Source organism: Apteryx mantelli, chromosome 21, assembly GCF_036417845.1.
Source record: "Apteryx mantelli isolate bAptMan1 chromosome 21, bAptMan1.hap1, whole genome shotgun sequence".
Lineage (NCBI taxonomy): Eukaryota > Metazoa > Chordata > Aves > Apterygiformes > Apterygidae > Apteryx > Apteryx mantelli.
The window spans coordinates 7,619,765-7,647,548 of NC_089998.1; the positions used below are offsets into that span (position 1 = coordinate 7,619,765).

Below are 27,784 nucleotides of genomic sequence, written 5' to 3' on the forward strand. Positions count from 1 at the left end.
CGGTTGGGCGGCGGCGGGACGATGCCGGGGGCGCGGCGCTCGCTGGCCGCCCCGGTGGTGAGCGGCGTCCTCTGCCCCTGCGGCTCCCCCCGCGCCGCCGCCGCGGCGCCCGCGCCGGGGGCGGAGGGCGGCGGCGGGGGCGCGGGCCCCTGCGGGCGGTCTCTGTGCGAGGCCTCCGAGCAGGACCGGCGGCTCCGCGCCCTCTTCCAGAAGCTCGACGTGAACCGCGACGGCGCGCTCTGCATCCACGACCTGGCCGTGGGCTTGGGCCGCCTCGGGCTGCACCGCACCGAGCTGGACCTGCTGGTGAGCCGGGCCGGGGGGCCGGGGCAGCGCTGCCGGGCGGGCCGGGGGCTCCGAAGACCCTCGAACGAGGCGGCGTCTCCTGGCTGCGCCTCGGCCAGGGCAGAAGAGCCCTGTAGGGCTCGTCGCGGCAGCAGGCGCCTGCCCGCTGCATGCCGACACTTGCATCCTGTAATCTCTGTGGTCCCGTTGCTTGGCTGGAAGGGCCTGGAGTGAGAGCAGGCGTGCGTGTGTCCGGGGAGGCACAGCTGCTCGGCTTCGCCCAACACGGAGTGCTTGGGCACTGCTAGCCCCTGTGCTTCCCTGAAAGCAGCCTCGGAGCGCGGAAGCTGGAGGAACTCGCTTCCTTGCTAGCTGTAGACCTGTGTGCTTATTAACTGAAGAGATCTGAGATTGAAATCCTATTGCTCGCACAAAAAGAACCATAAAAGAATCCTCTTCCTCCGAGTCTGAGGAGTAGGAAGCTTGCATGCTTATTTAAATTTTTGAAAGAAAGAAAGGATAGGCACACTCAGGCTGTCATGCAGTTTTCATTGCATTTCCTCACTTTGGCACCATGTTCCTACTTGTATAAGCCCTAGATAGCTTATGCATGCTAAATTCACTTTCTTAATTACTTTAAGGAGTTGTGAGCATCTTAAGGATGGGAAAGCTGCTGTAGTTGTATAGTTTGCATGTGACATATACAAAATATGCATCACGCTGACTTCTACTTTAGTGTTGGAAGCTGTGCTCTTTTGTGGTCATGCATGTGGTTTTTTATGTGATGCTGTACAGTGAGGAGTCTAGGTTTCAAGTTCAACATACATAATGTTGCTATATTCTATTATAATTGGTGTAATTTAGGTCTTTAGGAATCAGGGTAATAAGCTTGTCCTCAGTGCACACTTTTCCTCTAAAGAAGAGGCTGCACTGTGTGGCCTCTTGTACGTTATATGTGGGACCGTAAAAAGGGTGGGTATCCTCAGACAGTTATACACCAAGAAATATGGGTGCAGTCAGAGATGGATGATCTCAGAGTGCCTAAATCTTGCAGGAAGGGAGTAGTTTAAGGATAATCTTTGAGTCACTGAAAAGACATCTAATTCAATTTCTTTTTCTGTCCCTGTGCTGGGAGTGGTGACACAATTTGAGTGGCTTTAACTGTATACATCCATCCTTTTCAAAGCTTCTAGTTGCTTTTTAACTTTGAATCCCCAGCATCTTAATTTCTAACTTTTTGGGGGGAGGTGGGTTGGCATTTTCCTTGCTGCTTTAAAGTATGAGATTCTTTGGCAATGTGAAGCTCTTGCAAGTGGTTTAGTACTGTTGTTTCTAAAAATAATGGTAGTGCCATGGTGATTTTCTGCACTGTGCGCTTTGGTAATGAAATATGATTGTAACATAAATCACCTGTTCATGGCCTGTGGAATGTTGACCTGCTGCCGCTTGTGGGCACTGAATCCCTTAACTCTAGCAAAAGTCTCTGTTTCATCCACTGGAATGTTCTGTGCTTACGTCTGCATGCCTATCTCAGTTTGCAATCCCTTCCTGGGTGTGTTATTCAATCCGGCCTGACATTTTCCAGGCTAGGAGGATATACTATGAAACAAAATGCATTTTTACTTTCCAGCAAATACTTTCTTTGCTTGCTAGGCTTCAGGAACAGCAGAGAAGAAACATTTTGCAGGGGTTGAAACTGCCCTGTCTTAGGGAAACACTGTCTGGATGCTCTTTGACTAGCCTGTACTTCTGCTGAAGTCCTTGTCTGTCAGTATTGTCCCTCTGTCCTTTATTTCCTCTCTGCTCTTTTCTCAGAGCCGCATTTATCCTTCCTACTCTTCCACTCTGCAGGAAGTGGATGGTTCGATGAACAGAGTTTATAAAGCATTGTTAGTATTGCAGAGCATCCTGTTCAGCAGTGTAAAATGCATCTATTAAGAATGAGGATGCAGAGTTCAAAACTTTTAAGTTCTAGTTTGACCTGTGAAAACAGTCCTTAGAGAGCTGGCTAGAAAGCTTCCGCCTTGTTTAGTTTTTAGGGAAAAAATGAATAAACTTCCTGCTTCCCAGCAGTTCTATTAATAAATCATTCTTTTTTGTCCCCCATCCTTAGCTAGCCATGATGTTGCAACAGTTGGGGTAACTAATGTGAAGTCATATTCAAGAAAAATGCTTAAGGGTCAAAATGAAAACCTCTTTCACAGTCATGGTGTTTGGAGACAAATTTAGGCATAAATCACATGCATTGCTTTTGATTAGTAAAATACTCTGTTACTCTGTGGCTCTAACACCTATTTTTTTTCCTTCCATGCAACAGTACATTTGATATGGGAGTTACCTTCTAGTGTTTGGGAGACGGATTCAGAAAATATTAGGCTCAAATGTCAGGTTATCACTGATCTTAGCTGCGAGTTGCTAATCTCTCTACGTCAGTAAGCTAAAATTCCTTGTGGTAACAATAATAGTTTTGGCCTGCAACATGAAAAGAAAATGAGCAATATTTTGGCTCCTTCAATAATTTCAGCACTTGATAGTTCTTACCAAGATAAGACCTTTTGTAGTGTTCTTGGAAAATTGCTGCAGCGGCGACCTTCAGTGGCGGGGGAGAGAATGGAGTTGTGCATAGGTGTCCTTCGAGGTGGAATTTGTTTATGTAAATAATGGCTTTTTTTTTTTTTTTTTAAAACCATGTTACCTTTAAACCCTTTGACAAATACAGTATGCCAAATCAGTGTGCCTTCTAAAGAAATACTTGTTTGCACTGACTAGCACAAAGCAAATCACATACTTTGCTTTGTTTGAGCAGTAAAGTGATAACCAGGTGAGTAAAAAGGTTTTCTCGTTATGCTGTGCAAAGGGATGCTCCTTTACTACTTAATTTCATCTACCTCCGAAATAGTCTGTCTATTGTTAATACTACTTTTTGACTTCCCTCATGAAAATCTATATATAGACTTATAGAATTGAAAATATGTATTTAATGGAAGTATGGCTAGCTGAGCCCAGACTGCGTTTTCTCCATCGTAACTGGAGGTGTTGTATTGTTGAAAGGATGTACCTTTAAAAGAATGTATAATGATAGTACTTGTGTATTTGCTAATATAATTGTTTTCCTACTGATCCTAACTAACTGCAGGGCTGGAGTGCTATGCTAAGGCTTCATCTTTGCTGCGGAAGTTCCAGACAATTGAACTGGTGGAATTGATCCCAGCTATCTAGATACAGACTGAAGTGGTGCACTTGGTCTGCCGTAGCCTCTTCTGTGGTGGTGCTGAACATCTTCTGGTGGACTAATTCTCTCAGCTCTAAGATACAGAGCAAGCATAACCCTTGTCTCGTCTCAGTTATAACTGTCCATTTGCCTCTGCTGTAACTTTGATGTCCTCCTTGATCTTGTGACACTTTCTTCTCCTGAATTCATATGTGTGACTCTGCCTGTTGCTGCCTTTGTACCAGCTTTCCTATATGAAACTACCTCAGCTCCTGTTCTGCTGAAATCGTCACGTGTACTTTCATCACCTCTTTCTTTGCCTGATATGTCCTCCTTGATCTTCAAGTTCCAGCTGTCCAAACACCCACGGGAGTTGTATTGTTCACTTTTCATGGGTACTGGAGAAGCATAACTGCACTGCTGCAGCCAGACTCTGCAGGGCTCTGTTTGCTTCAGGCTCCTCCTCAGAATGACTTTGTTTTTAAAGTATGGCTCTTGGACTCTTCCAGCTCTCGGAGAACACTGTGTTTGTACTGTTTTCTGTGATAGTTTATCAGTTAGCTCTTTTGCAAGTGACTCCACAACGGGTACACTGAGAAACATTTTCTCTTATAGCAATTGCAATCATTAAAAGATTTAACTTTATTTCTGATAAATGATTTCTTTTCTGTCGTACCTCTACTTATATCTTCCTTTTAGACTCTTCTTCTGTAACTATTTTACTCTGCAAGTTTTTTGGAATAATCTGTATTAATGATACTATGCATAACCTACTAAACTTCTCAGCAATTATAAGGGGTAGAAGAAGCAGGGAATCTTATTCTATGCAATACCTTGACCTCCTTTCCATTCACAATCAGCTGGAAACAAATGACTGTGCCTATAAGAGAAGACCTGAATTTTATTGAGTTACAAAAGTTATTTTTAAGATAAAAGAATAAAATTCACATGCCGTCAGACTGAAATATCTCTCAAATGCTGTATACACTTTAATACAACCTCTTTATGGTTTGTGTCTTGAATCCTGCTGGGGCAGTTTTGGAGCTCATAATTCATTTTTAAGGGTTGAGCAACATAAGGTCAAAATCAAACAAGTGAAGCAGTGTTGCATTTTGAAATCCCAGTTGACAGCCTTCTTTCTGTTGTGAGATATTTGCCAACAGCTTCTCAACCACCTATCTCCTGACTTCTCCCGAGGGCCTAATTTGGATACCCTGAACCAGTTTTGAAAGCAGTTTCACCTTGTGTTAATAGCATGTTAAATAACTCCACACGCTTGTGTATAACGTGCTTTAAAATAGCAAGCAAGAAAGACTGTATTTGCTGTGTCTGTCAGGAACGGAGGCCTGTTCTTGCTCTTGGTAAGTTATGAAATGTGTGGTTTGATGAAGGCCCTTTTCTCATGCACTTGGGAAACAGGGTGCAAGCTGAGTAGAATTGTTAGGTCAATGTTCTAGTTGTAGATAATGCCTTTAAAGTTGTGGTAAGCAGATGAGTTGGTGTGAATTCTGTGTTCTGTTATCTTCTCTGATTTAGGTATACGAAAGATGCAAAATGAACTCCTTGTAATCAGATGAGTTCTTGACAGTAACTGCAAAGACTTTGAGAAGAAATGCAGTGACTGGCTTTGGCACAAGTAAACTTTCCAGCTGCAATGTCAGTTATGAATAGACTTGGTCAGTAGCCTCATAAAGCCAAGACTTTGCCAGACTAGAGGGTTGCCCTGTGACAATGACTATTGGGGGCAACTACTTGGCATACTGACTGTCTGCACTGACCGTTTTGTCTTCACCCAGAGGTGTTACGGGGAGGACGGGTGGAGAGGGATGCCAGAGACAAGGGAATCTTGCACAGCAATGGTGGGAGTCTTCAGTGTACTGCTCAGACTTGGTCTCTGGTCATCAGGCATGTCTCAGTGCAATTAACGTTTGAATCTGGCAGTGCATGGCTACCCAGCATTCAAAGGCATAGACAGGCAGTGAATTTTTAAGTGCAAATTTATACAAGATGTGCCTGATCCACAATTATTCATTTATAGGGAGGGTAAACTTTTGCAAGTGTAGCCTTATACCTGTGCACATACTGGACCATGTATGTAACTCCTGAGATAGCAATCCTGAAATGTTCTTCCAGGATCATCCTGTGTCCTGCCCTGCAGCGAACTGGAGAAGCCTCATGGTTCTCAGGCTTATTTAGTTCAGACTTTTGTCCTATTTACAGACAGTAGTAATGAATTAAGGTTACAGGTCTGACCCTTGTGGGATGTAGCTGCAACTTTGACTTGAGTGTATCAATTATAAATGTTGGCAACGTGTGGTGAGAATCTGTTTTGCAGAAATGCATCCTGTATGTTACTGGCATGGTCTTGTAGCGTTATGTTCCTGCTGGATGGTGTATATTCTGAATTCTGTAGTGGAGGGAATGCCTGTAGGATAACTTGGTTAATCTGCAGAGTTTGGGTGAAATCAAACAACAAAACTGATCCAAATAAATTGTCTGTGCCTATGTAGAATATGCAATGGGGTTTTGGTCTTTCAAGATGTGTGTGGCATGAAGTATTTAACAGGGCTAGTTTACTCAGTAAGTAGAAGAAAATATCTCCTTATCCTCGTTTTTGGTTTTGGATGATTAGGCAACTCAGGAAAAATTTGAGATAAGGGCAGTTAAAAAAATAAAAAGACTTCAGAATACCAGTTGGTACTTTGTTTAAAAAAAAAAAAGTGAAGAATTTGAGTGGATGTTGAGCAGAATCCTTAGATGGTTGACGTGTTAATAAAACTACATCAACATTATAATAAGGACTTGGTCTCTTATTTTAGAGCCCTACAAAATGGTGATTTTTGCAGTTCCACGCTCTCTGTTGCGTATATTAGAACCTGGGATGCTGTCGGGAGGGGGAAAGGGTGAGGCGTTTTTCTTTCTCAGACCTAATTGCAAAAAATGGTAAATGAGTCTTTGTTCTTGTTCATATTCTATCGCTATATTTGTGCCTCTGAATGTGGGGCATGAACACGCTTTAATGACGCTCCAGACTTTGTCTTGAGGAAGGGAGGGTAGCTGGGATCGCTAACATGAATACAGAATGACAATGGAGACATCTTAGTTTTTCTAAGTTACCTGTAGCAAGCTGCAGGGGACTTTCTGGCGGTTTAAAGTGGTTCAGAGTGGAGAATTCTGCTGTAAGAACTTAAATGGTTAGACCATGAGCTGCATGAGAAGGCAAAGCTATTTGGTACCTGAACCTACATTGTTAAGCCTGGTTTTTGGGAGAACAAGGACCATGCTTGAGAAAGCTTGGTCTCAGGCTATGAAAAGAGAAACATTTCATGCAAGCTATTTTCCGGGTGTTTAGCTCTTCGCAGTATGTGGCATGCACCTGTTTAACTGATTAGTGCGGCAAGAAGATGACTTTTTGATTTCTGAGTACTAAGGATGCCCTTTCTCTTGGTCAGTCCCCAGTTCTTCATGTGATCTGATATGGCCTTAGTGGGAACTTACTGTTCTGGACTCTGGCTGTGTATTCTCCTCCTCCCTGGTATGCTATCTTTGTCTCTGTGTATTTGGCACTGGCCCTCAATGGCCTTAATTTATCAACTGGAATAGCTACTCACTTGTGCCAGGGTTTCTGTGAAGAGGTGACCTGGGTTTCTTTATAGTACTCACTGAACTATGCTTTGTGTCACCTTAATGTATTAACATAGCTGAATGTTACTATACGGTAGTTATATAAGCAGCAGTGGCCAAGATATCTTGAACGATGCAAGAAGCACTGCGCAGGGTTTACTTCCACTCTCTAAAGAGTGGAAAGTTCTTGTGTTACATTCTGCCTTTCAGAAATTACAGTTAAAAAGATAAGAGGCGATTGAAAGAGTCACGCTTGGCCCAGACCAGGTCTGAGGAGCTAGTCTGGTATCTCTGGATTGCAGGCTCACGGGCTGCCCTTCTCAAGGTGTTTCCTGGAGAGCTCTGAAATCAGATGAGTCACCGCTGATTCCTGCGGGGTCACTTAAGGAACCGGAGATGGCAACTGCAGTGGCAGCTCTTCCTGCACTGGAGGAGGAGAAGAGTCATTGCTTCTAGAACAGCTTCCCTCTGCCCCCCCTTTTTCACCCTTCCTCCCACATTTTTTAAATGTTAGCTCATTGTCTGGTAATGAGACTCAAATTCTTGCTGAAAAACACTGCACGTTGATGCGAAAGTCTTCTAGAAGCCATCGTTAAAGCAAATAGTCTGAGACTGAATTTCCAGCTTGTACTATGAGGCTGGAGAGGGAAAGTGACTATTTGAAAGCCCCATCTCAAACTCGGCAGGTATCAGGATGCCTGACTGAACAGGATACAAAATACCGTGTTTTTGCTACACGACAACAGAACCTTCCTTTGACAATTTGCAGTACTGAGGAAAATATGGCTTTAATTAAGCAAAGCACGTCACTCTCCTGCTCTTTCCTTTTCTCCTTTGTCTCCGTTTGGATAGATTGCATGACTTTATTGTCATCTTCTCCTCCGGATATCTAATGAATATCCAGTTTGATGGTGTAGGATTCTGAGGCCAGCTGACATAGGCACGTTCTGTCTCTAGAGACTGGTATGCTGGCTGAGTGCTGGTTTTAAGATCATTTTCTGGTGCTTTTGTGTCTTAAATATCAAGCTAGATTCACGGAAACAGCTGGGATTGAAGGGCTGACTCTCTCCTAATGAAGTCCAGTTTTGGCAAGCTGTTCTGGTGAGGCCTACTGTCAGTTCATGATTTCTAGAGAAAAATGAATTTTTGTTCATGATCACTTCCTTTGTTTAATAGTTCGGGTGGTGCTCACTGTATTTGTTGCATCTTTTTGCGTGTGAGTGATTGGCTTCTTGGTGTCACGGTAGAGTAATATTTTTGTACAAATGCCCTGCAGGAAAGCAGTTGCCTTGCCTCTAGCTCTAATCATCTTGCCATTACTAGCTTTATTGTTCTGACCTAATAAAAATCCTCACTTGGTTAAAGACATGCTTGCTTCTAAATATGATTAGAAAAGTCTGTGTGTCCTCAAGGAGCTATGTGGATTAGTGCAGTGGAAGAATTCCTTTGAGGTTTTCTTTCGTGAGGATAAGGGCCAAGGAAGCATTGCTGAGTTTCTGCTTTAATTGCACTCTCGGCATGTAGTTTCTTGCACAGACTACCTGACACTATTTCAGCGTTTTTTCTGCATAATATTAACTAATGTTTGGTGTGTGTATGGCAGGGACCCCATCTTCTTTTGTTCATGCAGAGATTGTTGGGTCTAAAATAGTTATTTTAGCTGGTTTAGCAGGTCCTTCTGAGCAGCAACCCATCATTAAGTGACCAGTGAAGACAAATACAATATCCCAGTTGTGTGCTTTGCCGTTTGTATCTTGGACTTGTGCTACGAGCAGCTGAGCCAATCTGGCTGCCTGCTGCCGCCGCCACAGTAAGCAACTCTCATGCCCATTCCACAGGCTCTGATACTTCTTGGACCCCTTCCATGAACAGAATCAATTTGTCACCCCAGTGGAAAGCTCTGTATTTTTTGGCTGGGTTAGTGAGGAAAAGGAGCTCACAGGAGCCTGAGAAGTGTGGAAGCAAGGTAAACATGGAGACAGAGTTGGTATGGACGTATGAGACATCCTCTTTTAGCGGCAGTAAGATCAGTTCACTGCTTCTTGTGAAACTACAGCCTTAGGCTAAGAAAAGCTGATTTTGAAGAGTTGTGCCCAGTTTAGAAAATCTGCTTTGTTCCTCCTTTGGCTTGACAGCATGAGAAGCTTTAATCTAAAATATCAAATTAAAGGATCTGACTCACTGCATTTCAGAAGTATTTAACTTCTGTGTTTATAGCTGTGATGACTGGCAACAGCTCAGAGTAATTAAGGCATGACGATAATCTTTCATTCCTTTCTACTTGTCCCCAAACCTGGGCTTCTGACTACATCTTAAGCAGAACTGCACTGTGCCGCTCCTGAGAGAAAGAAAGGGGATTTCCCTGCCCCTTCCTCTCCGGTGTAACTTCTTGTAACACTGAAGATTTATGTACGTTGTAATTTTTCTGTTTTGTGATTTTTGTCAATTTTACAGTAAAAAAACTTTGTATTTGGTACTACGTGTAGACCTTATAGTTAAACACTATTTTTCTCTTAAGTAACTCAAAGTGTATTTGCAGAAGTTTTTTTTTTTTTTTTTTAACGTGAAGTCTTCTATATACTTGTCTCTCACTCTTTCCATTACTTGGGCTGGTCAAAGGAATTCAGCATTAACAAGTTCCAAGAAGCATGTTCATGTTCTTCCTTTCAAATTTATTTGCAAAATGGTGACTGCTTAAAGCTTGTAGTTCTTCCAGTTTTTGGATTCTAATTTCATGCCTAATATCTGTAATGCAAAAGTTTCCTACAGTAACTGAAAACAGAGGTCAACGGCATGCAGTAGATCTTTCTATGTTACTGTGTGCGAGGAGCCTTGGGTCATGGAAGCTGTGGTCTGTATTTCTGTATCCTTTGTGTGATGGAAACTGTGCTGTCTTATGGAAAACTCATGGCACCTTGAAAAGTGAGGTGCATAATGCCCTCCTTCTGCAGACAGAGAAGGTAGTACTCCCTACGACCACAAAATCTAGCGCTAGAAGTTGGTGGTTGGTACTTTGGAATAGAAAATGAACCCTTACTGTCTCCAGCCTGCTGTTGTCCCCGCTGGACGCGGGCGGTTCGGTTCCACAAAGGTGGGTTAACTTTCCCCGGGGTCCCCTCGTCAGAAGGCTGTGTGCTGGCTGCATCTCTGGTGAACGCACCAGTCCCTGCAGGCAGCCTTGTGGCTGGGGATGTCGAGCATACCGCAATCGCTCCCGGGACAGCAGAGGAAAATGTGGCACTCCTACAGGACTTCAGGGAATGTCATGTGCTCTGGGATATATGGCGATACCTACTTGTGCTGTTCTGGCTTGATTTGCTGCTTAAGTAATTCTGCATTCAACTGTACATTTAAATGCCCCATCAACAGAGCTCGGGCCTGTTTGACTAATCGGCAGTAGTTTAACCACAGCATATTAGGTCTTGCATAGATGAATAATAATAGATAAATGCTGCGCAAGTGTGTCGCTGCGTTGCACCGAAAGCCAAATGGCAGAAGGATAATGCAACACCGAAGCGCTATTGTAATGACAGATGAGACTGTAATAGACCGAAGAGAGAGGGTGCAGTTAGAGGTTAATTCAGCCATGGCCGGGAAAAGCCGGCTTCTCTCTGGAGGACCATCTGCTGCTCTAACAAAGAGCTGCGGCCAAAGCTGCCGAGCCTGAGAAGCAGGTACATAAATGCTCTGGACAATCCTGTGCTGGTGAGTTGCCCCAGGGCTGTGGTTTACGCGCTCTGGGCAGCTGCCCCGCTGCCCGAGGTGGGCTCTCTGCCCGAAGCTGCCTAATGGAGGCTGGCAGGCGGCGGGCGCGCTCCTCTGCAGGGCGCCTCCTGCGCGCAGGGCGCGCTCCCGCCGGGGCTGCGCGCGCTGCCTCGCTCCGGAGCTCCGCAGTGTTGGGAGTGACGATTGGCTGGGTACTGCTGCAGTGGGGACGCAGCCTGGCTGCTCAGCCTGGCTGCTCGTTTGATGTGCCGTTAGGATGAGCCGGCGAGCGCAGGTTAATTGGCAGCTCTGAGCAGCTTCTCTCAGAGAAGGGTTTTTTTTTTTCTTTTTTTTAGCTTTCCTCTTAAGCGCAGCATCTCGGCTTTCCTGCCCAAGCGTTCTCCAAAGCTCAGCGTCTTGGCTTCTCCGTGCCAGAGGTCTTGTGCTTTGTCTCTTGCCATCAGGTTTCTGAGGCTCTTGTACAATGAACTGCTTGTCAGGCCAGGCACGACTGCAGTAGCAGCAATTTCAAAAGGCAGGAAGCGTCCGCAGGAGCGGTCTGTAAAGAATCTGAGCCTGTGGAGTTGCTGAGTTGAACCTCCTGCTGGCTGCCGTGCCGATTCCCATCTCGGGGTGCTTGGTAGTGCAGTCACATCATCCTTGGCAGCAGGCAGCTACCGAGTGCGCAGGGTTTCCCTGTCTGGGACGCTCACTGGAGCAGCAATGCTGCAGACCCTTTGGCATTTTCTGTCTAGCTTCCTTCCCAGGGCCATATGCCAAGGTCCTGCAGATGAAAAAGAGGATGAGGCCAGAAACACGACCCCACTTCCAGGCCCCGGGGAGAAAGGGCCAAAGATGTTGGGGAAGCCACAGGACAGAGGGACTGATCCCACTGAAAGGAGACCAACTATCCTACTGGTGGTTGGACCCGCAGAGCATTTTCCAAAGGTAACGGGATATCTAGGGGGCCTGAGCAGGGGTTGGTGCACATGATAGCAGAGTGTGTGGTCTGCCGGGAGTAGGGGGCTGCAGAGGGAGTGTGCAAATAGCCACTGTGTGTATATGTGTGTGTGCGTGTGTATTCGGGGGGGGGGGGGATGACAGTGTGGGGAACAGGAAAAAGGAGCAGGGTCCAATGTGTGTGCTTGCTAGAAGGGCAAATGTGGGGGGACCAGCGGAATGACTAGGAAGAGAAAAGGTGACCTAGCCTTTTAGACATGATGTTTTAAGGATAAAATTGCTTTTTAGGGGCATGAGGGAATACGGGGGGTTCTGAGGGTTCCTTAGTAACCCTGTAAGAAGCATAACTGAGAAGGCAAGGAATGATAATGCAGGTTAATGGGGAGTCCCACCCTTGCACTGGAGACTGGCAAAGGATCAAAAGAGCTCCTAAAATATTCTGGAATTGCTGTCTGGTAATTCGGCGTTCTGCTGGAAACTCCAAGGAACCAGGATGTTTTGAGCAAATAAGTAACTGTCAGTGTTCTTTGAATGGCACAGCCCGGAAGGCAGGAAAGCCTGTCCCTGGGGAGCGTGTGGAAGAGTCCGAAATCTGTGTGAAGCTGGAAACTTCCCGAGGGGGTGGGAGAAGAGGGGATGTGGTGGGTGCGCACAATAGGTGGAGAACAAGTGCTGAGGCTTTGTCTGGGGGGAGGCGAACAAAAGCTGCTTAGCTTAGTGCCTGCAATCATAGTACAATATTGGCTGAATGCGATTCCAGTTTGTTTCCGTGGGGGAGGCGACGCTGTTCAGCCCTCCTGAGGATGCTGCAGTCAGCGGTGACTACATCTGGCTTATGACCAAGGGCGTGACCTGGGATTAGGGGGGAAAGAGTGAGGCATAACCCCTGCAAGTGGTGGCAGCCCGGAATAATAATGCTATGGGAGGGTCTGCAGCAGCAGTAATGGTGGGTGACTTGCAGGATCCGGCTTATTTGATAGGGAATCGGGCATAGTTGTTGCTATAAGCTTTCTCTCTAAAGTGGGGACGGACAGATTGAGTCGTACAGGGGATTAAAGTCCTTTCTGCTGATAGTTTGGATGGAAATGGGCAGGGTGGCATTTCACATTGTGGGGAACGAAAGCCACTCCCTGTCTGAATCAGACCGAGAAACCTGCAGGGACTTCTGCCTTCATCTCTACCATTAGCAGTTAGCACTGTGTATCTTTTCCAAAAGAGAAATGTGTACGTGTTGAGGTGAAGAGGACTTTTGTGCTCAGAGGTTGAGAAAGGACAGAAGCTCAGAGAGCTGAAGGAGGTTGTGATGAAAACCTTGGAAGAGTAGGGCTGAAGATCTCTGGTATCTTCCAGGGGAACAATGGCCCTACAGTCGGGGAGAGTCAATCTGTTCACACCTGCAAATGAAGCTTTCTCTGAAACAGGGAGGAAGCTGATACCAATCTCCTCTTTCCTGCATGACCCTGGGAAGCTTTGCTATATAGGAACCCTAAAATTGGCTAATGGAGAGATACGTAGGACATGTGATAAAATAATAAGGACATGTGATGAAACGGAATTGAGTTACTGCAGCTTAGGAAGTAACTGCCCATCTGCTAGGAGGTTGTGACTGTAATTTTAGCCTGCCCTGGTTGTAAACTAAGACAGTATAAAGCGCTTCAGTTGAGGATTATGCAAATATGTTTTACCTTGCAATTCAGACAGGCTAACACTGTGTCCAGTCATCATGGATCAGCTGAAGGACAGTAACTTGTTAACCTGCAATGACTTGTTTGTGCTTGATCGTGTATCTGTGCTTTAATTATGCATCTTCAGGAGAGGTGTTGCAAAAAATCGAATACAGCATCAGGCATTGGTTCTAAATTACCATGAGCAACAACTATTATTTGGTGTTTAAAGAAAATGTGGGAGATGCAGGGATTTGTTCTCTGCTACTGACAGTCTGTGACCTTGGGATAATTCTCTTAACTGGTTTGTCACTTCGTTTCATAGAATGCCTCTACTTCTCTGCTAAAAACATATGAAATATCACGCTTTGACAATTGAGGTACTGTAAGGGATTTATGGTATTGATGAACCTGATCAGAGGTGTTTCCTGCCCGGGCTGTTCAGTCCTCACTCAGTTGGTGTGTTTCTGCTTAGATTCTTGGTTAAAGGTAACTATTACAAACTGAGGTTGCTGCCATGTGTGGGAGAAAACAGACTGTTGTGTGTTGTGTTGGCTCCTGGATATGTGTACAAAGGAGAGGGATGATCTGTCCCTGGTGTCACCATGTGGACTTGTAACTTTGGATCTCTGTGTTGTCAGGGGAAGAGGTCACTTTTCCTGGAGTGGTTATTTCTATGTCAAATACTAATCTAATGTTGTCTGCCTTCCCCTTGCATAGCCTCGGTTGACTGCTGCTCTTTACTCTGGGGTCTCTTAAATGATTAACTCCCTTCCCTTCGTACGCTTTACACTCTTAGTCTGTGATTTCTTAGGACTGTCTGTTCTGTGCAATTAATTATAAGCTAGTTTCCAGAAATGAAAAATAGCAGTCAGCAGGAAATGCCAGACAGGACCTACTGAGCACTTTGAGCAACGGTGGTCCTCTCTGGCCCGTGCAGTACCTGTCCAGAAAGCTGTTTTGCCTCCGAGGGAGGTTGTTAGTTATGGAGTTGTGATACTGTAACTGGCTGCAGCCCAGTCTGGCACTAGATATTTTTAGAGGTGTGGGTTTTCTTACCAAAGCAAATTCAAAACTAAACGGCATACTTTTCTACTCCTTGTATGGCTGCATCCTGTCTTTGGGAGGTGCGTTCTGGAACTGATGTAGTAAATTGGTGAGGAAGCAGATGCCTAACGGAGTACAAATAACTTGGAGATGTTAACATTTAAATGGCAGGATGCCGAAATTCATAACTCGTGCAGCATTTAACTAAGAGCCAGCTCCTATGAAGAAACTGGAAAATGAGTTTGCTGCTTTCTTCGTGGCTCTCTGCCCTGTCCTTGGTTTGACAGAGAAAAAGAGCCTGCTAATAAGGGATGCAGTGTACGTAGCCCCTTGCTTGGTTGTCCCTAGGACCGGGTGTGCTGTTGCCCGCAGCAGTGCCGCGACAGGGCTCGGGCAGCAGCCTGGCCGCGGTGCTCTGATGTGGTCGGGGACCCCCTGCTAGCTGTGTTCGGCAGCGCTGAGCACTGCAGCTCTGGAGAGCTGCCTTGCTTTAGTACTTCCAGGCTTACCGTTTGGGGTTTTTCTTTTTTAATGAACTCTACAAGCTTGTTAATGTTTTTTTTTTTATTCCCTTCACCGTTATGACTACAATAGCTGGTATAAACTTCATTTATAATCTGTCTCCTTAGCTCGCTGTCCTGTAATTAATACCCTGTTTAGAATCCGCTTTCTTAGCCTCATTACCTCTCTCATTTCCTCTGACGTAGGTAGTAGGGCTTTCTTGCCTAAAATGTGCGGATTTTGCCTTTTGTCTCTAGCTGCCAACTGTGGATGGAGTTTATTAGGAAAATCTGCATCACGTTGGCATGGCAACGGGGCTGCCAAGCAGCTCCAACAATGCTGTGTGGCAGCTTGTGGGAAGGAGCGCGGAGGGGCTTAATGCTCGGCGGAGCGAATCTGAAGTTGCATTTGCTCACTCAGTACCCGAGGCCGGCGGGGGGAGGCCGCTGCGGGGGGAGGCCGCTGGCCTCGGTCAGGCCGCCGAAGGCGTTTGCTTTCGGCCGGCCGCGTGCGGCGTCGGGATGGGGCTTGCGGCAAGGCTTGGTGGGAAGGCTGGGCCGCACCGTTGGTGGGTATATAGCGAGCTGCCGCAGCCGATCTTTAAGAGGATCTGGATTCCCTGAGAAGATCGTGTGTTTGTTTTGTTTTTTTTTTTGGGTGGAGAGATGTCAGCGAGGGAGTAGGTTAAGCCCGGTTAGGTAACAGGGCACTAGTGGCATGGTGGGTGGGTGAGATGCCTGGGGAGGGCATGGGAACCCAGGGGAGATCATGATTCTCAAGGGTACCGAACTGCTACAAGTCGTGTTCTATTAAGCTTTCTCAAAATCCTTGAAATAAAGCCTCAGATTAAATATTGCCAATTCATGTAACTGACATGCGTTTCCGCAAACAGCTTTTTAAGGACCTTGTCTTTTTTTTTTTCATCTGAAGAACAAAATACCATGGTGAAGATGTAAAGGCCCCTTGTGCATTAGGACATGAGGAGGAGAAGGCTTAATGAACTTTGCACTGGCCAGGCAATCTGCTCAAACAGAGCAAACACAGGAAAATGTTGCTGTGTCCGCAGTGGCCAGGAAAGCTGTTAGCTGGCCTGGCTTAAACCAGTTTAGCAAACATGTTTTGTTACTTCAAGTGCCGACAGGATTATGGTGTTTTGGAAAGCTGGTTATTGGCTATATATTCTTGCATCTTTCTCATAGGGTAACCTATCTTTGCAAATATCAAGATTGTAACTTTATTTTACATTTCGTGTTAGCAATCGGGAGTCCTGTAGTTGAGCAGAATTCTTAGCCTGATGCGCTTTTCCTTCACTATTCTCACTATAGCGCTGGGTGTTATCCCATGCATCAAACTACACTAAATGGTCGGAAGCCTATAATTATATCCACAGTTAATGATGCGTGTGCCATGCTCCCTCTGCAGCCTGACCTGTTCTCCATGAAGCTCAGGAACTTGCTTACAAAGTGGTTAAATGGTAGAAACTGGAAAATGTTGTTCTGCCCAGGCCACTTTTCATTATAATGTATAAGCAATTGAAATGTTTAATTGTAGTTGGGAGAGGAGGAAAAATTAGCATGCTGTCGTAACTGCTGTGTGGATGCTTGGCTACACTTCGAAGTGACCGGGTCTGTTTTGAAGCCTGCCCTTGATTTTGATGTTTTTCTGGGTATGCCGCTTAATGGCAAACCTTCTCCAAACACTTTGTTGCTTATATTAATGATTCCTAAGTGCTGCAGACGAGAACTTGGTATACATGGGTTGCCTGCTCCTAGCTGGCACAACTGTTTTTTGGAAAACTCCCAACTAAAAGCCAGTCAGCTCTGACACAGCAAAGCAACCTTTATAAAAATGGAATTTTGAGGCTTTTGTTGAAGCTCGATGTCCCAGACGTGGTAGGAAAGCAGTAAGCGGATGGTATCCTGTCCCCTAGTGTGTTTTAGAGGAAGAATTTTGGGAAGTGAAGAGGAAGATAGTGACAATCCCGTCGTGTTTTATGATGGGAGAGTTTATGATCCAGACTGGTTCCTGCTGTGCTGTGTGCATAAACCCCTGGAAGGGTGAGAACAGGATCAGAAAGGATTGATTTGATGCAAGGGACAGCAGCCGAGCGTCTCGAGCGTGGGCCAAAGCCTCTTGGGCTAAATGAGACGCCGGGTAAGAGTTAACTTGCAGCGAGGGTGATGTAAGGTATCAGGGCTTAATGGGAGCCTGGTGTTGAGCAATGGGAGGCAGCTCACATGCCTCCACCGGATCCGTGTCACTGGCAGCGGGTGGGACTGTGATTCCAGCTTCCCTTTTAAGTAGAAGGGCAGGGCTTGTACAGCCAATAGCGCCGGAGCCCGGATAGCTCATAGGCATGTGTCATGCGACTTGCCGGCATTTCCCTTCCACTACGCACTGAAATTAGCTCAGGGGAATCATTCAGTTTTGCTTCCCTTCCCAGTCTGTCTGAACAGGAGGGCAGCTGAGTCTCTGGCTCAGAAAGATGCTCTGTCTCTGTTTGTACGTGCCGGTGTTAGGGGAGTCCCAGACGGAGTTCGAATACTTTGAGTCGAAGGGGTTGCCAGCTGAACTCAAATCTATCTTCCGACTCAGCCTCTTCATCCCTTCCCAGGAATTCTCCACCTACCGCCAGTGGAAGCAGGTATGGCCGGGAGGGAGGACCGGGTGGGAGAGGAGGGAGTGAGCAATGTAGTGATATTCTAAAACACCCAAAGTGGCTAGTTGAAGGGGGAAAAGTTCATTACAGCTGTGTTGTTAATAAGTAGATACAGCCTGGGCAAGTTTCTTCTGCCGCTTGGCAGGAATTGCTGCAGTGGTGTAGAATGGTCTTTTGTCTTTCTGCTTCTTTCTGTTTGAATTGCACAGAGCTCTGTACCTCTGTGACTGTTTAAACCAGTTGATTCTGAAGTAAGCTAAATATTAAAAGGGTTTTTCTGAACTGGGGATTCCTCAGCTTTGACTGACTCAACTTTTCACATCCTCTTCCTTTTTGTTGCACCCCTCCCTCTGTCCCACTTCTGGCAGGAAGCGTGTAATCTTGTGTTAACTCAAACACTGAGGCGGTTTTGACCCAGGCGAAGGTGAGCGGATGTGTGCTGTTCACCAGAGACTTGCTCGGTTAAAACCGTTCAGCAGTCGTGGAAAGACCTAACTGGGAGAGGTTGTGCAGGAGTGCTTCCCTCCTCTGTAGGAGGGAGACGCAGGAGATCTGTGGAGGTCTCTCTGTTGGGTTCTGTATCACAGACCTTTGTTTCAAGCTGATGCTACTGGCATGATATCCATGACCATGCTGTTGAGAGCCGATTATTAAACAGCAAAGCTTGGAGGCTTTTTTTATACCTTTGCACATGCGCTAACTGGGGATGTAACAGACTTAAAGATGCACGTGGAATCCCAGTGTGCTGCAGGAGCAGTGTGTTATACAGGTGACCATAGAAACACCTGCAGCAAGCATAGCTGTTGATGAGCAGCTCTGTCTACAGTGCACAAACTAAAAATCTCTGCAGAGATTTTTGTATTTGCTGTTAAAGGCCAAGAGGTACAGGGAGATATTTGTTCATGTCTCTGGAGAAGATGCTGGGAGCTTGGCATCCTCATCCTTTGCCCATGCAGGGAAGTAACTCTGCTGCCTTTGCAGGTTACTCTTGTACAGGTTTGCAGCATTTTTGCTTTGTGAATTTGGAGGGACAAGGCTAGCTGAGCAGGACAGCTTTTGTCAGGTGCAGTCTCCGATCGCACATTACACCTCTCTAGTGTTGTTAGGGGAGTACGGAGAGAGCGGGAGCAGTTGCACAGTTGCATCTCTCTCATAAGGCCTCTGAATTTCTAATGGCTGTGAACTGGCTGAGGGTTGCCGGTTAGAGGGAAGCCCTGAATCAGTTGTTGAAGGCCAGTCTGACATGTGAGAGGTGCTTGTCTATCTTTAGCCTGCAAGTTGAATGTGGGGCCATCTGTGAACTTTACAGCAGTCATATGAGAAATTGCAGCCTAAGAATACTGCGCGCATCTTAAAGGTCACTGCGGCTGGGACAGCACTCTCACTTAAGGTTCATAAAATGATTAGGAATAATCTTAATAGCATTAGGGCTAAAGTGACCTGACAGGGCAGGAGGGAGACAGCAAAATTTTAATGGTGAAGTACTTAGTATTAACATCACTTAATATGGCATTGAAATAAAGGCTTGTGGCTTATGAAAGGCTTATGAAAGGCTATGCCCTCATAGGCAGAGGAAATATCATAATAAGCTGAGGTTTACCTTAATATTGGTGAATGGAGGGTTAGTCTGGTGTTTGATTTTTCTAGTTCAGAGCTCCCTTAACAGCCCACCTGTTGTTCACCTAGACATTACAAGAGTTAAGACCAGAATATAAGTGAAGTGGACTGAATCACACCTTGTTTAGTGTTGGCCTCTGATTCATGTTGAAAAAGATTTATAGGCTGTCAAAAGAAACTGACTGAACGAGGAGGGGAATAGGAACTCCCTGGGCCACATTCCTGCAGTCTGGAGATCACCTGCCCTGTTAACAAGTAGCCATGTGCCCTCGGAGAGGACAGTCTATATGCTGGTGCCTCATGAGGAGTGAGGTTAATTCCTAGATTCTCTATGTTGTCCCAGATATCTGACATAGTCTGATCTTGTTCTAAGCTGCGTCCTATTAAAAACCTTTTCTTGTTCTATATGCATCTCATGGGAACTTGTGTAGTTAAAGCACATAGCTGCAGGGTACCTAAACCAGTTCATAGGGGTTTTTTATCTTTGGCTGTGTCCACTGGAGCTGCACAGGTTTTTTCTGGTTGGAGTTGGTTTTTGCCAGAAGTAGCTTACTTCTTTAAGCATCATATGGGGCGTGAAATTCCCCCTCTCATTCAGGCGTGTTTATTGCCTGAAGTTTTGTGGTTCACTTTTTAGGCAAATCTGTTGCCTCATGTTTCATCCGTGTGGAGGTTCTTGGACTGTGTTGTGTAAGGTGTTATGCAAGATACAGGTCTGAGATTAGATACATGATACTAGCAAAGTACCCCAATAGGAACATGAGATGTTTGGTCTGCATAATTAGCTTTGGGAGAGAGCTGCCTGGAAGCAGGTGACTTTCCTTCCACGCTACTGCTGCATTTAAATTTCTTTTAAAGAGCTGTCATAGATCTGTCAGCTACTTTCTAGGTGGAAAGCCAAGTCATCTAGGAAATGATCTTTAGATATGATGGAAGAATGGTCAGTTCTGTCTGAATGAATGAAGGAATTGGCAGTTTTTGATTTGTCTTCCCACAGAAAATTGTGAAGGCTGGAGATAAAGACCTTGATGGACAACTGGACTTTGAGGAGTTTGTTCACTATCTCCAAGATCACGAGAAGAAGCTGAGACTGGTCTTCAAGAGTTTGGATAAGAAGAATGATGGTAAACACCTTTCTCGTATTCATGAATAGACCATTGATTGTGTTAGCTTATAGTACATATACTTGAGTTCAGTGGCTTGTCTTTGCAGGCCGTATTGATGCCCAGGAGATTGTACAGTCTCTTCGGGACCTGGGAGTCAAGATCTCTGAGCAGCAGGCTGAGAAAATACTCAAGAGGTGAGGATTCAGCTGGTTCTTATGTTTGACTGAACAGAGGAAGCTAGATGGAAGCGTAAGGATATGGAACCTGTCTCCTCATTCTGCCCTGCACACGCTTTCCAGAGACTTTGGCTCCTCCCTTTTTGCCTATTCTTCATCTTGATTTTTCCATGAATTGAAGCTTATAATGCTGTAATGCATTATGGAGAGCTACTGTCAGAATCTATCTTGCTGCCCTGTTGTGGGAAGGGGCTTACACCTGACCCTCTTTGCATCCCTGTCTGATTGTCCTGTTGCCCTGAGCTTGCTGCTTTGGAGAGGGACTGTGCAGTTGCTGTATGGAAATGCTGAGTGCTTTATGCATGTGGCACTAACATGTGAACAACCACTTATTTGTGCTGTTTTTTCCTCTTTCTTTCCTCTGCAACCTTCCCTCTGTCTGTTTGCCTGTCTGTCAGAATAACGACGGGACACTTCTGGGGTCCTGTCACCTAGTAAGTATTATTTTCCCTTCAGTGTCAGTTATGTTGGTCTAACTTCGGTAGGAGGGGGAGCAGCAACTCCTGTGGTTCAGTTAAAGGGGAGAGAGGAAAAAAGGGAGCCTATTTCTGACTCCCTGTATTGTTTGGTGAAGATTCCCTAGCTGTGTCTTGTGTCTCTCTTTAGAAGGCTTTTGGTAGCTGCTTTGCAAAGATTTTTGTTGTAGGCCTGAATAATCAAAGGGAAGGGGAGGAGGAATTGGTCTCCTAGTGGGAGTCTGTGCTCATCTCCTGGTAAATCTTTTTAGCATGGATAAAAATGGGACAATGACAATTGATTGGAATGAGTGGCGAGACTATCACCTGTTGCACCCAGTGGAGAACATTCCTGAAATCATCCTGTACTGGAAGCACTCTACGGTAAGAAATGATTCCTCCACCCTAATAGGTCTTAGTCTTTTCCCAGCTTCTTCATGAGAGTTCTAGCCCTCAGGAGCTGCTATCAGCAGTCTCTATCTTTCTCTTCACGGTTCAGTAGCTGCCTTGTAGCCCTAGAAGCCAAATCGCTTCCTGTCCTGTCCTGTTATTTTGCCATCTATCACTGGCACAGGTGATAACAACTGCACATTGTGCAGGCTGGTGAGCATGTTCTCCTTGCTTGCACCTTTGAGAACTCATAACAGTGGCCAGCTCCTGCTAGTTCAGAACCTGTCAAGACTAGAAACTGATAAACTGATATAACAGGCAGCCGTCCTTCCTGGAGATATTTTTTTAATGTGTTGTGGATAGCATGTCACAAGATTAAACTGGCTGTAGGCTCAGAAGGTTCCAGAGTAGTCCAGCTTTTTCCCCATGCAACTGCCCATGGTTAGTCATTTTGTTCATTAGTATGATCCACAGTATTTTAATACAGATAAGTGTTCAGCAGTTCTAAGCTTCCTGGACAGAAATCTCTAAATGCGAAGGGTCCCCTTGTGACATGCTGAGCGTTCTCTAGCAGTGGCGTTGCCTGTGGCTAAATACAGCAGTTTATGGTTATAGATAAGCTGCTGATTTGAAATAAGCATATTCAGTGCTTCAACATTTAGCACTGATAAAGAGCAATAAAACTTTGGCAAGATTGCTGGCTGGTCAAACATTTCTCAACACCTTGTGCTTTTGCAGATCTTTGATGTAGGAGAGAATTTGACTGTCCCTGATGAGTTCACAGTGGAAGAGAGGCAAACAGGGATGTGGTGGAGACATCTGGTTGCAGGTGGAGGTGCAGGTGCAGTGTCCAGAACCTGCACAGCTCCCTTGGACCGCCTGAAAGTGCTCATGCAGGTATGATGGAACAATTTCAGTTTGTCTGAATACCCAGACTGATTCCTTTAATATTCTGGCCCAGTGACGCCTAGGAGATGATAATGTCCATCAACACAGTACAGCACTCTGGCTGGGATCAATCTTCTTGCTCTTATGTTGGTGTTTTTTGAAAGCTTTTTGGATTATTTGAGTTATTAAAGTCATGTTCAAAAATTCTTCATTGACTAGAAAAGATGTAGAGAAGGTTTGGGGAGGTGGATGTGTGAAAATTGTCAATAGAGAACTTCGTGGTTTAGAGCATTGGAAGACTTGGGTTTTGGTGAAACAGGTTCAAGTCTTGTGTTCCCATGAAAGACCCAGGCGAAAGTGGCTGTGCTGGTCAGTTGATGGAGCTGGTACTTAGTATAAGTATAATCAATATTAGAAAGGAATTACAAAAAATGATTTTGAACTGCTTTGTCATGGTACCTGCTCTTGAGCCTGCTGAGAAGTCTGTTCTTCTGGGTAACTAGCCCTATGCTAGGTATGGGAGTTGCTAGTTTCACCCTTCTTCCCATTCCAGAGGGAGATATTGATTAAATTCCTTAGTCAACTAACATTAGGCTTTGCAAAAAGGAAAATAAGCTTGCTTTCCTATCGTAAAAGTTATCTGGAAGGGATTAAAGCCTTGGCAAATCTCTGGGCAAATAAAAAGTGCCCTTTTGTCCCAGGATTACGGAAGAGCATAGTACTGTCGTAATCAGGACTGGAACTGATCCAAGCTCGTGCTCTGTCTCTTCCAGGTTCATGCCTCCCGCAGTAACAACATGTGCATCATTGGCGGTTTTACTCAAATGATCCGAGAGGGTGGACCAAGGTCACTGTGGCGGGGGAATGGCATCAATGTGTTGAAGATAGCACCAGAATCTGCCATTAAATTCATGGCCTATGAGCAGGTGAGTAAAAGAGCATGGAGAAGTTTCACTGCAGAGGGGTCTGTGGAAGGACAAGATTTTGATCTGGCTCACGAAAAAGAGGAGGGCTGGGGTACAATCAGTGAGCCTCAATGTTTTTTCTTTCTTTACTTCTACAGATCAAGAGGTTCATTGGTACTGACCAGGAAATGCTGAGGATTCATGAGCGGCTGTTAGCTGGTTCTCTGGCTGGGGCCATTGCACAGAGCAGCATCTACCCGATGGAGGTAAGGCAGGTGGTTGGTAGTCCAGTCCATGAGGGGGCTGTGGAAGGATGCTGAGATGGGAAAATCGGGGTAGAACATCAGCTCTATGATAGCTTGCTTAATGGGTTCTCGGAGATGATACCGAGTAACACTGCTTACATGACATTTGCTGTACTCCTGGCCCTCTGTCTTCTAAGAATATCATTGGCTCTGCGCTTTCCTCCTATTGATGCTTTTGCAGGTCTTCATGGCATTTATTCTTGTCCTCTAGGTTCTGAAAACACGGATGGCTCTAAGAAAGACGGGACAATATTCAGGCATGTTGGACTGTGCCAAAAACATCCTTTCGAAGGAAGGAATGGCTGCCTTCTACAAAGGCTACATCCCCAACATGCTAGGAATCATTCCATATGCTGGTATTGACCTGGCAGTCTATGAGGTATGAAGCCTTTAACCCTTTTGTAGGGCTGTGCTACTTGTGTAGTTTTATCACTTTCACACCTGTCAGTTAATAAAGAAGATTAAATAACTTTTCAAAGCTTTCCTGATAAGTCTTAAAGGACACAAGTGGATTTTAGCCCAAATGGCCTAAAAGATAATCCAGTACAGTGGATTCTCCTTTCCCAGTCAACACCATGCATGGTCCCTTAATTTTTTTGATAAGAGAATTGAGGCAGAAAATCAATTTTTTTTCCGCCAGGTAGCAGTAGTTTAAGAAGATCTGAGAAGCCTGATGCTGCTGGCAGAAACTGTACATACTTCTCTGTGCCTTTTACTCTACACTGATCTTATGTAATCTGATATCCTTCTGATTGCCTCTTTGTTGCTAACATCTGGCTTGTTTCCTCCAGACACTAAAAAATGCCTGGCTGCAACGCTACGCTGTCAACAGTGCTGATCCTGGAGTTTTTGTTCTGTTGGCTTGTGGTACCATCTCTAGTACGTGCGGACAGCTTGCCAGTTATCCCTTGGCTCTAGTGAGGACACGCATGCAGGCCCAAGGTGAGAACTTCTGGGAACTCTGGAGTAGTGTGTGAACTGCTGTCATGGTCTCTGAGCAGGGTAAAGGTCCTCTAGTCTAAACACTGCAACAGCAGCCTTAATTAGCCTGAGCAGTAGCTGTTTGCCACGCTGCAAGAGGACAGTGGACTTTGTGCTGCCCTTAGCATTTGGAGTCAGGCACCTCCAGGACAGCAGTTTTGGTTTGCTCAACTCTGTTTTGGGCTGAAGGCCTCTGAAGAGCAGTTTAGGAAAATGGCTGTGATGTGCAGCATAGCCGTGTCTTGCTGTGTAATCAGATGCTGTCCCTCATGAAGCACCTTTGGTCTGTGAACATCCATATAAAGTGCATGAATCAAAACTGCTTTGAGACAGGTTTTACTTTAAAGTGTTTTACCAGGTAGGCTATGTTATTTATTGTCGCTTTTCCTATTGCAGCTTCAGTCGAGGGTGCTCCAGAAGTGACGATGAGGGGACTGTTCAAACACATTCTGAAGACAGAGGGAGCATTTGGTCTTTACCGGGGTCTGGCTCCGAACTTTATGAAGGTGATCCCAGCTGTAAGCATCAGCTACGTGGTTTATGAAAACTTGAAGATGACTCTGGGTGTGCAGTCACGGTGACCAGGAGATGCTGAGGACTTTGAACTCTGAAATCTTGGGCTGTAATCCCAAGACGTATAGCCATCTCTCATTCTGTGAATGTGTTGACACTAAGCTGACTAAGCAAAGCTGTGAAATCTCAGATAGTGTGTGAGTCAGTAAGGGTGAGGGGAGGATCTGGTGTCCTTTGCCATCTTGCTACTCGGAGCTTTCATAAACCATCATGTGGCCCTTTTTGTTGGGTCTTTCGGGAGATGAGGAGATCTGCTGCTGGGAGAATCTAAATGCGTGAATTGCTGAGGTCAGTTCCGAGCAGTACAGCAGAGTAGCAAGGATTTGGGGAACAGGTCTGCTTTCAGCATATTACATGTACGGAGCTGTTTGCCAGCGGATGAGCACCTTCTGACTTGCTGAAAGAGCTTCTTTTCCATTCAGTTGTTTAACTTCCTACCCATTGTTTAAATTTGTACAAACCTTGTGTAGGAGCTGCTGCCACACCAGGCTTGTTTATTATGTTTACATATATTCTTTTGGGTAGGAGACATTCATGTTCTGCTTCCAAGACTTGACATGAAGTGTAACTTTGAACTATTCTGTTTTTTTTGTTTTTTTTTTTTTTTTGAGGGCTGGTGGGCAGTGGTTTAATCCAGTCAGGCTGAAGATTACTTAGGCCAGCCTGGTGAAGAATTAGGATTATTTATTTTTTATAGGTTTAAGTGTGTCTCATAAATCCACTAACAAGATGCACTTACTAACAGAAGCAGCAGACTAGAGCCTGCATGCCTGTATCCCTTGCATGCTGGAACTGGCTTGTCTTATACTCAGCAGGGGCTTGGAAAGGGGAAGGCTAGAGAGCCCTGGATGGACTGGCACCTTGATGCATGGCTTTAGTGAATAAATGACAATATTTCACTGCTCCTGTGCGGTTGTGCTCCCAGCACAGTACGAGAGCCCCTGTGCAGCATTGCATGGATCTCTGAATTTCATTCTGCCCGGTGCCAAGGCTAGATGATGGACCTTTTCCAAACCCTATGCCTACGCTGCTATCTATCTCTTTAGACCTCTTTGTAGTTTGATGTTCAGGTTTGCATTAGAGGGATGGAGTCTCCAAGCCAGGAGTACATCTGCTGTGGGAAGTGGTGTTAGGGAGAAGGGCTAGTTGTCATTGGGAGAGGTGACCTTTCAGTCCTGGAGACAACTGCTTGCTTTTCTTTCAAAGGGTGCTTTTCATAAGGCTAAGGGAAAGAGATGGCTTTAAAATTTCTGACTGCATTATGGGCTACTTTAGTTGATAGGATCAAGCTTCTGAGGCCTGGGAGATCCTCATCCACTTTTCATTTTGGGCAAAATGGACCAGCGTTGCATTCCACTGTTTTACTGCTTAAAGCATATTTATTTTGTATTTATTTGAACAGAGTTATGTCGAACTATTTTTATAGACTTGTTTAAATATTGTTACTGTGCTTGTATTTCTCCTGTTTTTAAAAGTTCTCTGTTTGTTCTCTTACATCACGCAGCTGAGTTGTGGGGAAGGACACTGAAGTCACTAGTGTTCCTTCTCTCTGGGGCTTGAGCTGCCTTTCCCACATCTGGGGTTGTTGCCGGAGGACCTTGGCCCAGAGAAATTCTGCAGTAAGAAGCCATAGGAGAGAAGGGAACTAGTGAGGAAGCAGTCCATTGGGATGAGGGGAAGAGGGTGCAATGTGAGGCTTGCCTTATTTTGGAATTGCCTCTGTATGTGGCTGAAAGGGTTTCAGGTGGATGGCTGAAGTCGGGAAGTAGAAGGTCTGTGCATGTTGGATGGCACAACGGCTAATTGAGAGGGTTCTTGGGGAATTTCTAGGTAAGGGGGGAGGGGAGAAATCTCAGGGACTAAAAAAAGTGCAAGTTTCCAGAGAGATGGAAGGAAGCTTGCACTTGGACACAAGCTGCTGCGGTTGTGCTTTGAGGCTGAGTCAGCAGATCCCACTGCTGAGCCAGTGCTTTTCACGTGGCAACAGGCACTGTGGAGAAGTTTGGGAAATGAAGAAGGGATTTGTTAGCGCTCAGCAGCTGCTTTTTGGCTGACAGGTTTTGGTGGTTTGTGGAGAACCTTCCACGTGAGCTTTTCTACACTGACTGTCAGTGCTGTCAGTAGTTAGCCATGTGGAAATCTAACCTGGTATCTGCATTACTGATATGATTTTTTTTCCATCCCCCCTTTTTGAGACCTGCCATAAATTCTGCAGTGGCTCCTTCCTACCAGTGTGGCCTAATGGGAATATTCCGAGTGCAAAAATCAATGCAAAATGACAACTGTCTCTGTAGCTGTAACCACAAATTGTTATAATGCAAATCTAACTCAGATTCTTCATGTAGGGAACAGTCTGCTAATAAAGGTCTGTCAAAGAGAGATTGCTTGCCTGTGTCTCTTACAGCACCATTAACACATATTGAGTCTGTGGCCAAACTCTTCCTGGAATGATTCACAGGTTGCTGACGCTGGGAATGATCTGCCCTTCCTGGGATCTGGACCTGGGGGAACAGAATCCTTTTTAAAGGAAATACAGCATAACCAAGATCAAAGCTAATGAGGGCAGTGAGGAGTCAGGGATGTTCAGATACTGTTAACTTATCTCTGTGAGCACTGCTGAACCTTGCTCCTCTGTTTAGTAGACTTTGTATTTTCTTTCCCCGAGAACTGAG

The 27,784-nt window shown here is 45.4% G+C and overlaps 1 protein-coding gene across 2 annotated transcripts; it reads left to right on the top strand.

The window, feature by feature from the left end:
* On the top strand, window positions 1-27,491 carry SLC25A25 (solute carrier family 25 member 25). 2 transcript variants are annotated; one of them, XM_067309008.1, is made up of 10 exons: window positions 1-306; window positions 20,271-20,397; window positions 20,486-20,573; window positions 21,343-21,454; window positions 22,199-22,357; window positions 23,122-23,274; window positions 23,412-23,519; window positions 23,770-23,937; window positions 24,350-24,500; window positions 24,936-27,491. In XM_067309008.1, exons 1-10 carry the CDS (start codon window positions 22-24, stop codon window positions 25,118-25,120), a joined length of 1,536 nt encoding a protein of 511 aa, XP_067165109.1. In that variant the 5' UTR covers window positions 1-21; the 3' UTR covers window positions 25,121-27,491. The 2 variants fall into 2 exon arrangements, with proteins under 2 accessions (XP_067165109.1, XP_067165110.1); XM_067309009.1 differs by lacking the exon at window positions 1-306 and adding an exon at window positions 17,383-17,641.
* The last annotated feature ends 293 nt before the right edge of the window (window positions 27,492-27,784 follow it).

Bases quoted from the DNA above. Each gene is read 5' to 3' on its own strand.
- SLC25A25 (XM_067309008.1), top strand. From the start codon at position 22: ATGCCGGGGGCGCGGCGCTCGCTGGCCGCCCCGGTGGTGAGCGGCGTC. The intron at 21,455-22,198 runs GTAAGAAATGAT...GTGCTTTTGCAG, and splicing joins TGTACTGGAAGCACTCTACG to ATCTTTGATGTAGGAGAGAA. The intron at 24,501-24,935 runs GTGAGAACTTCT...TTCCTATTGCAG, and splicing joins GACACGCATGCAGGCCCAAG to CTTCAGTCGAGGGTGCTCCA.